Source organism: Glycine max, chromosome 1 (assembly GCF_000004515.6).
Source record: "Glycine max cultivar Williams 82 chromosome 1, Glycine_max_v4.0, whole genome shotgun sequence".
Classification (NCBI taxonomy): domain Eukaryota; kingdom Viridiplantae; phylum Streptophyta; class Magnoliopsida; order Fabales; family Fabaceae; genus Glycine; species Glycine max.
The window spans coordinates 45,976,008-45,987,650 of record NC_016088.4 but is presented as its reverse complement, the minus strand read 5'-3'; the positions used below and the strand labels follow the sequence as shown (position 1 = coordinate 45,987,650).

Sequence of the window (11,643 nt, the reverse complement as noted above, 5' to 3'; positions counted from 1 at the left end):
CTTGCGACGAAATACAATCAGATCATCATTCCCAATATGCTGATTTCCATGTCGCAACCACCTAACAAAAATATGAAATCATCAATGGACACGCGTTACATTATTAGACCTATTTAAATGAAATCTTAATTTTAAAACAACTAACCTGTGTCCGAGTGGCTTATTTTGGATCACGGGAGGAGTCCTCTTTAGAGCCAAAGTCGTGCATCGTTCCCATGCCCAGATTTGGATTAAGATGCACATGCCTCCGATTGATTTTATTTTGTAATCGGTGGCGCTGCACATCTCTCTATATAAATAGGCAAGCACGGCAGGTCCCCATGCATAAGTGCTGCACTGGTCAAAGTCCCGTAAAAATTGTAGGTACCGTAGGGAAACTTTGCTGCTGCTTTTATCAACAAATAGGACTCCTCCTATGAACCTAAGAATCCATGCACGGGTAAACCTTTGTAATTGTTCTACGTTCCCGTCATGGTTATTGATGTGTGAAAAATGATGAGCCAGCCAGCTTAATCTAACGACACTGCCTTGGAGTTCACCTTCCTATGGTCTGACTCCCAATAATTCTTCACACAATTCAGCCCAATCAAGATTCGTTTGACCAATTAATGGTGCCCCGTCAACACGCATACCTAATAATACTGAGACATCTTGAAGAGTAATCGTACACTCCCCACATCTCATGTGAAAGGTATGTGTTTCGGGCCTCCATCTTTCAATCAAAGCAGTAATTAATGAAGCATTTATTTTTAAATAGCCCATCTTGATTATCCAATAAAAACCGCATTGTCCACGAAGAGGAATAATTTCCTCTGGAATTTCTTCTTCCCCTTGATACGTGGGGACCGCTCGTCTTATGTGTAATTTGCGGTCTTCTTTCCCGTTCCAAACATGTTCTGAAACATGTTTAGCTTGCATCCATAGTACGTCTCCATCAATCGGACCAGACTTAATTTTAATATTTGATGAAGATGATGACGAAGATGCCATTGATACTGCAAAAAAAAAAAAAATACAATAAATTCACATAATAATTTATACATTAGTTATAAAGAAATAAAACTAACTACATTTACAATAAAATAATTAATTATATATCCCACACAATTTAAATTTTAACAAATAACAAAATATATAAAGAATTTATTTAAATATATAACAAAATTTAAATATATAAAAAATTTATTTAAATCTATTCCGTAAATAAAATAAATTACATGCAAATTTTTTTTAAAAAAAATAACATCATATATATATAGCCATAAATTTATATAATATATATACAAAATTATATAACTAACCTAGCATAGAAAATTTAAATATATGTAATTAAAACTAAACCTACACTAAATAATTTAAATTAACAAATTAAACCTAATTTACCATTTCAAACTAAAAATAACTAACACAATTTTTTTTAAATAACATCATTTATCATTTTTAATTAAAACTAAATAAACATAAATTTAAATAAATAACATAGATTACCATTTAAAAATAAAACTAACTAAATATAAATATATAACGTAATATATATATATATAATATCATGTAATATATAACGTAACATATATATTTACCTACAAAAACTAACTAACTATAACTTCACATAATATATATATTTAATGTAATGTAATATATAACGTAATATATATATTTACAAAAAAAAATTAACATGATATATATACAAAATTAAAACTAAACCTAATATCATATAAATCTCATATAGAAAACTAATCTATCATACAAAACTAATCTAACATAATCTATCATAAAAAATTTATACAATGTATCATATAAACCTAAATTACCATACAAAATTTAAATATATTTCACTAAAACTAAACATACCACTAATGTAACGTAATCTAACATAAAAAAATTATATCAAACTAAACCTAAATTAGCATACAAAATTTAAATATTTTTAACTAAACCTAAACCTAAATTAGCATACAAAATTTAAATATTTTTAACTAAACCTAAACCTAAACCTAATATTATTTAAAACTAAAAATAAATCTATTGTACAAAACTATAATTATCAAACTAAACTTAATTTATCATTTCTAACTAAAACTAACTTAAAATAATAGGAAACTAATAACATACATTATTAATTATAATCAGAATACAAATAAAATAAATATATTTAACTAAACCTAATATTATTTAAAACTAAAAATAAATTTATTGCACAAAACTATTTCTAACTAAAACTAACTTAAGATACAAAACTAATAACATATATTACTAATTATAATCAGAATATAAATAAAATAAAATTTTAATTAAACAAACTTACTACAATTGAATTTGTTTTGGGAGAAAGTTTTTGAAACTTAAGAACCAACGGCTTCCTCTACCTTCCTTTTTCTTTTCTGCTGAATGCTCTAAGACACACCAACAGCAACAAACACTCACGTTCTAGCTTTTTTTTTTTCTGCTGGATCCTCTAACACACACGAACAGCAACACACGAATAGCAACAATACTCACGTTCTTTCTGCTTTTTTTTCGCGTGATGGGTCTACGGGGAAAGGGGGGGATTTAACGAATGCAAATCGCCAACACTGCTGGTGGTTTCCTCACCAAGTCGCAGTTCCTGATGGCGACTCCCTGCTCTGCAGCTGCAGCTCCGTGCAGAGCCTCGGAAATGGCTTTTGTGCCTCTCTCTCTGCACCCTACTCGTAGCCCTTGGAAATCGCCAGTCAATGCTGCGATTTCAGCACAACCTTGAAATCGCCAGCACCGCTGGCGGGACGCGCCTCTACCTGAAATCGCCAGCAGTAGTAGCGGGTTGCCATCCACGTGTCCTGTGCTCACGAACTCGCCATTGAAGCTTGCGGTTTCCATGCAAAATCCATGCAAACCACGTACAAAACAGCACCATGGCGGAAATTCTTTCAAAACGATCCCATCTGGGGAATAAGTTTGCAAAAGGACCCCAAATGGAAAAATTTGTCGGACTTTTGCTCTTCATTCCATTCATTCCAAGCTATCACATAGGTAAGGTTCAAAAGAATTGGAAAAAGTAAAAGCTTTGCCTTAACATGCAAATTCATTCTCAAAAGGTAAAACATAATTGTCATATTTTATGACCTCACAATAAATCATGTACACGTAAATGTGGAAGAGAGAACTTGTTTACCATCTCAGAAATTGGCCATAAAATTCACATTTATTTGCTTTCAACCACATTCATCCAACAAAACACAAAATATATAACACTTTTCTATAATATAAACACACGCACACACAGGATGTGCTTTTCCTTTCTTTGATTTCGAAAATTTTCCAAAAGCTTTACAAGCATTCAAATGCAATTGAAGGCATCTTGTTTTGAAAAGAAATTCTCATAAGTACGTACATGTTATTCATAATGACGAAAACATCACTTGTAAGAATTTGGTAATCCATTAATTTATTATAATATATCATAACAATTCTTTCTTCGGTATTTTTTTTAAAAAAATACTACAGATAAACCATGATGGTTCATTACGGAAATAAAATTTCTAAATTTCATAATTAAAATTTATGTATAATTGAAAGAAAATAAATACTCTAATACCAAATGTAAATTTTAAAGATTTCTTAGATTAACAATGATAGAAATCAATCTTTAAATTTATAATTTTCATAAATAATAAATAAATAGTGTGTATCTTTTTTCATAATAAAATTTTTCCTTTTCGATATACTTTGATTTCTTAAAAAAAAAAGTAAACAAAAATAAGAATTTCACTTTAACGAAGAATTTTTTTTTGTCAAAAAATAAACCCTTGATATTAATTTTTTTTATAACAACTATTCTCATTTAACGACGACAGTTATTTTTATAAATTTTTCCTATTTAATTCAATTAAAAATTAATCTATATTTATTTATTTATTTATTTATTTATTAGTCTATCCGTAAATCATATCTCTATCGGATAAGACATTAATTTTAATAGTTGCAAGTAGACTTAATGTGATCAAACGAAAGGTGTATTGGGATACGACAGATTCTGATTTTGCAGTCACTTCTACCCTCCTACAGCATTGTATATTTTATGTCCAATCCAAAAGAGGTATCCTATCAAATGACGCAGTTCTAGGGACTCAAGTGATCACAGTTGGAAACACTATTAGCAATTTCAATTTCATTGCTTCGACGTTCTATGTATATTAAAATGGTAGGTATAGTTGACAGATAACTATTCCTTCAACATGTGATTAGGAATTCTATCTTTAGTTCTATGTGCATGGAAAAATATATCATAAAAAAGATTAACTCTTTAAATAAATTTCCATACTTAAAATGGATCAATCTCCTCATAAACATTATAAAGGTTAGATCGTGAACATGGTCTAATTAAAGTCAAGAAGAACAACGTCTAATACTACTCTGATTGGTCTTCTTTATTTATCTTCCTTAACTTTTATATGTAAAAACTCTATATCGGAATTAGAGTACCCCTTTTATTCTGGTTGTTTAATAAAACTTTTGCTTATATTAAAAAATAAAAAAAAAATAAAAATATGATTTGACTATGTCTTCTTCCATTCTCATTTCTTAAGAGTATGATAGCAAGCAAGTTATGCCCTTCAAACTTCGCTAATCCAAGTTGTAATTTGTTAAAATACTTCTTTTAAAAAGTAGGAGGTGATATATAACTTATGGGTATTAATATATCTCCACTTGTTTCGTAGGAGTTTTCACCTGTGGGAGTATTTTTAATAAATTAAAGTTTTGAGTTAAATCACACATAAAATGATAAATTATGTGTACACCGAAAGTGAAATTAGTAAAAATCTAGTAATCCAGATTTTTAGACAGTCTCTACATATAGTGTAGGTAATAATACTTGTGTGTTACAAAATAAGTGGATATATACCACAGAGAATTCAATTTTTTCATATCGAGATTTCAGAGTAGCCATAGCCTTTTTCTGTATAGAGTCCATGTGCCCCTTTTGAATTCTAAATCACAGATAAACAATTCTGACAAGACAGTCTCTTAATCTGATTAAACCCTAGTTTAATTTTAATTTTTCATTTTATTTTCAGACAAATTCACATACTAGCTTCATCCTTCCACTATCTTAAGAACATGGTTGCACCATTTTCTTTTCTCTGGATTCTTTTTGCATCCGTGGCCATGATGATGCTCCAATCCAATGACAGCCATTTATTACCTCTTTGCCATAAAGTAATCTTTTCACATCAGATAATTGAACTTTTATGATTTGTATTATTACAATGATTGTCTCCGTGTCCACAAAAAAGATCCCTTACTCGTTGAAACAAATTTTTTGGGTTCAGTCTCATTCAATTGTGGGTACAACTATGCATATGGGACCTTTGGGCCCAAGATAGGTATAAAGCTTCTCTGTTCTCCCACAATTGGTGTCTTGTGGCCTACCTTTGCTAGCAAATGTGAACGCGATGGTTGACTTACCCACAGCCACAAAAAGTCAGATTTTTCATTCAGGACGAGGTAAGGCACTGTTCTAGCGTCCCCTGAACCAGTAGATCCATTCTGGTTCCACAACTATTCCAAAGTCCACCATGAAAAAGTTTGATACTATAAATACAATTTTATGCCTAATGTCATAATTGATGTTAATTTGATACATAAAAGCATAGGCATCAATTTCATATAATAACAAATTAGTCTTTATCAACTAGAGTGTTTTTATTTCTCTGTTTAAATTACAGTTAGTGTGTGTTTGCGGAGACGGCGTCAAACCGAATTTAATGGAAAAGCAACTGCATCATCCTAGTTAATTTTCCTATTCAACGTGCGTAGGAATAACATTTTTCCAAACATAGCCTTAAGCATCAATCCGTGTTTTTTGTTCAATCATGTTGAGATGCATAAGAAAACATGAAGGGTGTATTTGAATTACCATTTGAAACACCTCAAACGGACATTTCTACTTTCCTAGGAGATAGTAGGAAAAAAAAAACTAGGATGTCCTTAATTTCATGACATTGTAACTTTACAAGATTTAAACATGTAATTTCCTAGTTACAAGGTAGCAATTTTGTTATAAACGATATTTTGAATATAGATTAATGTAGATTCTACGTATCCAATTTTAAATCGACTGAAGATAAATGTACAACTCTTAGATGTCTCATAAACAACATAACTATACATACAACTTAATACATTTCATGTCAATAAGAAATGAAATACATTACTTCTTGAACGAATTTTTTTTTTTTTATATAGCCACTATCTGCCGTTGGATTTCGAGTAGTAAAGTGCACCTTTCATGTTCCTTGCTCTTAATTTTTTTTTTCCCACTAATAGATGATGGTGACTGTACTTGTTGTCTTGTAAAGGAAATAGTTATTTACGAAGAATAGAGTTTGCAGGGGTTGAGTGGGAACCTTTCAATGTTCAAAAACAGAAACGGAAAAAATAGGGGTGGAAAAAAATTAAGAAGAGAAATCGGTGTTTACTCGAAAATGTTAAAACAACAACAATCTGTGCAGATGCAGATGAGTCAAATATTTGTCGAAAAGCAAAATTGAAAAAATAAGTGAATTATTATTTTTTCTATAAATTAAAATCAACTTGTGTATTCTACTTTGAAATTCTCTTATTTAGCTAAAAGTTAAGGTACATAAATTAATTTTAACATGAAGAACAATTTTTTTTCTTTTTCTACAGGTGTTTGTGGAAAAATATATTTATGCATAACATAAACATATATGATAAGTTGAGCTTTGGTGCTAATCCCAATGCTATTTGACTAATTATTGTGATGCAATAATTCATTATCTAAATATTCATGTTCACTAAGTTGCAATCAAGCATTGTCAAATGACACTTTTTCAAGAGATTAGTCATGGGATTAGGTATATATCTAATGTAATTTCTTGTTAGGGAAGAGTGAAGTTTTCGTTCGTAAATATATATCACCTATTTTTTGGTAGTTAGTGTTACGTGCAAAGAAGTGAAAAAATCGTCCATTAATTTTGGTTAGGATGCCATAGTTGATGGGCCCATTAATTAGAATCTAGCAATGAAACAACTGAAATTTCTTAGGAAATTGTTTGGGGCACCCAATAATTATTTGAAATGCCAAAAATATCCTTATGGTATTTTTGGTTATAAATAACAGGAAGAGTTTTCAATTTCTACAGCGTCATTTTTTTTCTGCAAAATCTGTCACTTAGTATAAGTTGTTTTCGTTAAGGTCGGTTTCAAAGAGTATTTGATCTCCGATGGTGGTGTACGTGCGTTGCTAAAAAATATACGGTGAATTTTGGTCGGTTTTCGTTGTCAGAGAAGAAGAGATACACGAAATACATATGGATTATCAATTCGTATAGTTCATATGGATTGTTGATCCGTATGACCCATATGGATTGTCAATCCGTATGGTTTATACAAATTTTTTTTTTGTTTTATTTAATAGATTATAATTGTTAATTTAATTATTATTAATTTTGTAATTTTTTTGTACTAGTTTTAGTAATTTCAGAAAATTTGATTTGGTGATATTATTTTTGATAGTGATTAAAAAATGTATTAAGTAATTAGAATGGTGAAAAAAGAAATACTAATGATTAATAATTAGCTAACATTACATTGCTTAAAAATTAATATACTAATGATTAATAATTAAACAAATTTATATGACAATGATTATGTATTTACATGTTTAACTTAATTATGTATTTTATTGAATGATGTATTTAATAGTTTTATATGAAATTTTAATGAAAAAGTGTAGTAAAATATTGTTTTTGTAAACAACTATATTTGTGTCAATAACAAATGAGGTGATTGTATAATTTGTTGTCATTGAATTGAATTTGTTAAATGTTTTATTAATTAAGATGAATGAAGACCAGTGGATGTATGATAGTATGATGTCTAAAGAAGTTGATATGAATGTTGAAAATGAGGAAGATGTTGACGTTAAAGTAGAACACATTGATTGCTCAAATGCCTTTAATACTTCTCAGGTATTTGTGTAATTTGTTGTTGTTGGTATAGTAATTATATTACATAGATGTTTACTCATGTCAAACCTGATTTGAATTGTGTTATAGTTATTTGCTAGTTGTGATGAAGTTTTACAATGGGTTTGATCGTTGGCTCGTGACATTGGATTTGTTGTCGTTATAATGAGGTTAGACACCAATACCGGTGTTTGAGGAAGAGCCTCATTTTTGTTGATAGCTTGTGAAAGGAGTGAGGAGTATAGGCCTAAGAAACATAATTTGGCAAGAACATGCACTGACAGTAGAAAATGTGGATGCCCGTTTAAGTTGTGTGCAAAGCTAGTTTCGGGAGGAGACGGATGGATGGTGAAGTTAATTTGTGGGGTTCACAATCACGAAATGAAAAAGTCATTCGTTGGGCATCCATATGCGGGTTGACTGACAAAGGATGAGAAAATTGTTGTTGTTGATATGACAAAGTCCATGGTGAAGCCAAAAAATATTTTGTTGACGTTGAAGGAGCACAATGACAATAGTTATACAACAAATTTACAATACGAGACATGCTTACCGTTCTTCCATAAGAGGGAGTAACACCAAAATGCAACAACTGAATATGTTGCTTGATCGAGATCAATATGTTCACTGGCATAGGCTGAAGGATGATAATGTTGTACGTGACTTGTTTTGATGTCATCCTGATGCAGTAAAGTTAACCAATTCTTATAATTTGGTTTTTTTGATCGACAATACCTACAAAACAAATAGGTACAAGCTGTCGTTGCTTGATATTGTTGGTGTTACACCAACAGGAATGACATTCTCTGCCGTTTTTGCTTACTTGGAAGGAGAACGACTTAATAATGTTGTTTGGGCTCTATAGTGGTTTCAGGGTCTTTTCATGAGAGTTGATGCACTCCCCGGGGTTATTGTTACCGACTGGGATTTATCTTTGATGAATGCAGTGAAAATTATATTTCCAGATGCTACGAACTTGTTGTGTCGATTCCATATTGACAAGAATGTGAAGACAAAGTGCAAAAACTTGGTTGCTCAAAAGAATGCATGGGATTATGTGATGGAGGCTTGGGGGAGTTTGGTTGACTGTCCATGTGAGATTTCTTTTGATGAGTACCTTGAAAACTTTGAAATGGCTTGCTCTCTGTGGCCTATGTTTGTGGACTATATATGTCAAACATGGGTGATTCCGCACAAAGAAAGATTCGTGAAAGCATGGACCAACAAAGTGATGCATCTAGGAAACACAACCACTGACAGGTATTAAATATTTTTTTTTGTTTGTGTTCATTTGTTTAAGTGTTGACTTAAATGAAAGTGATGCATTTGTTTACATGTTGTTGTATATTTCATCTATAGGGTTGAGAGTGCTCATTGGTAACTAAAGAGACTCTTACAAAACTTTGTTGGTGACATATGCAGTGTTTAGGAAGCAATGAATAATATGATGACACTTCAACACACCCATATTAAAGCATCTTTTGAGACAAGCACGCACGTGGTTGGACATATGTTTAAAGTAACCTTGTACAAAAAATAACTTGGCATGGTATCAAGGTACACTTTAAATGAAATTGCTACTGAGTATGAGCGTGTAGCTTATGCAGACAAAAACCCATCACGATGTAGATGTGTCATGAGGAGTACCCACAATCTTCCATGTGCATGTGAGTTGTTTAAATATGTTGTTAGCTCCATACCACCCGAGACAATCCATATTTTTTTTGTGGAAACTTAGTTTTTTATATCAAGGGTTATGTGAGACACAAGTGACCATAACTGAGGAGATGGAAACCATATCGTAACGCTTTGAGCAGCTCGATGTTTATGGTAAAGTACATTTGAAGTCAAAGCTGCGAGAAATTGTTTATCCTGATATGAACTCCATGTGTCCTCCTCGAAAAAAAGGTGAAGACCAAGGGTGCTCCAAAAAAACCGTTGACCAAACAACAAAAGTCAACAAAATGTGATTCATCCTATTGGGAGTATGTTGATGCATTACACTTTGTGCAAAATAGTAATTCATCAGTGAAACGTAATGCATCATCATTTGAGGACCCAATACAAAGACAAAATATTCCAATGTTGGATCAATTTCATCATTGCATTAAGGATTCTATTAAAAACATTATTGATGTCAAAGCGGATGGTAATTGTGGTTATCGGGCAATAGCTGCGTTATTGGGTATAGGTGAAGAATCGTGGTCATTGGTGTGCAACCATCTGCATAAAGAACTGACAAGCTAGTCCGAAGAGTATATCAATCTGGTTGGGGGCATAGAGAAATTTGAGGAATTAAAATGTTCCCTATTTGTTGACAGATTATCTATGATGCGTAAGTTCATTGTTATGTCACTTTTTCTTAAAATAACCTTTAAGTAATCGTCATTTGTTGTCTTTTACATGTAGGTTACCATAGATATATGGATGAATATTACAAATATGAGATATGTTATTGCTTCATGATACAACATGATCGTTGTTTTTCTTTCACGACAACAAAGTATGACATTTTTCCCTTTTAGAAGCTAGTCGCCACCAAATTCTTATGTCCATCACATAATATGCATTGGTCATGTGTATGGAAATAATTTTGTACAGGTAATTGCATAATTATGATGTTAGTATAATTGGTGACACTGTAGTTAGGTATCTTACGTTCAATTTGGTTGTCGTTATCTAACAGGTTCAGTTACGAGACCATTGTCCTTTACCACTAGTGGGGTTGTTATGGAGTACACATTCTCAGGCAAAGCAATGGCTCACTCCATACATGGGTAAACTGCAGTGTTACACAACTTTGTCTAGACTAAAAATCAAATTTGTTGATTTAGGTGAACCATGAACATAAAATGTTATTACCATTGACGTTTGTGTAAATTATTATTTTGTTGACATTCAAAATTTTGCTTTCAATCATTATTTTTAAAAGTTAGAAAATAATTAAAAACTTTGAAAATAATAATCATATGATTTCATTTGCTAATGGACACGAATTCAAACATTACATTAACTTCAACATAGTTGAAACAAAAAAAAAATTGCATGAAAAACTACAATTAACTAATACTAATTTTGCATTGAATCATGTTGCGACCGAGACATGTTGTCTTCCATTTCCATTACCTGTTTACTAAAAATAGCTAAAATTTTTATTGACCCAAATTGTTTCCAGTAGTTAGATTGTACTAAGACCTTTAGCATGCCATTATCAGTTTTCAACTCAATAATTTCAAATTTGATAACTTTGTCTAAATACTCATAATGACCTGGTTGTCGAAAAAAACAATCGCTTTATCGTTTGTGATTCATGAATACCATAAGGGGGAATCCCTTGAGGTGCAACTTGCTTGATCAAATCCTTCAATTCATTGATGGTACATCCGAAAGGAATGTCAAATTTTTTTGGATTTCACAGACATATATTGCTTTTAAAAATACGCATGCATTTCACAGTGTATTGTCAAGTTTGACAACGATGTATCATACATGCGTAATTTATTTTTGCTGCACGAATTAATTTATTTCTTAACGCAACATTAATAGCTAATTGACGATAAAGGAATCACAAAAATTTATATCACATAATCATTAAAATTAAAAATTAACCAAATGAACCAAATAAATAAATTATCCACAAAATTAAAAATATTCCAAATAAATAACCAAATGT

The 11,643-nt window shown here is 31.2% G+C and overlaps 1 protein-coding gene across 1 annotated transcript in view; it reads right to left on the bottom strand.

Annotated features, from left to right (window-relative positions):
• Nucleotides 1-1,031, bottom strand: part of LOC121173874 (protein MAIN-LIKE 1-like) — a 6,088-nt gene extending 5,057 nt beyond the window's left edge. The window contains exon 1 of the mRNA XM_041011404.1: nucleotides 633-1,031. Within this exon, the coding sequence (XP_040867338.1) occupies nucleotides 633-990 (358 nt within the window). The 5' untranslated portion in view covers nucleotides 991-1,031. The remainder of the gene's footprint in view (nucleotides 1-632) is intronic.
• Between the last annotated feature and the right edge of the window lie 10,612 nt (nucleotides 1,032-11,643).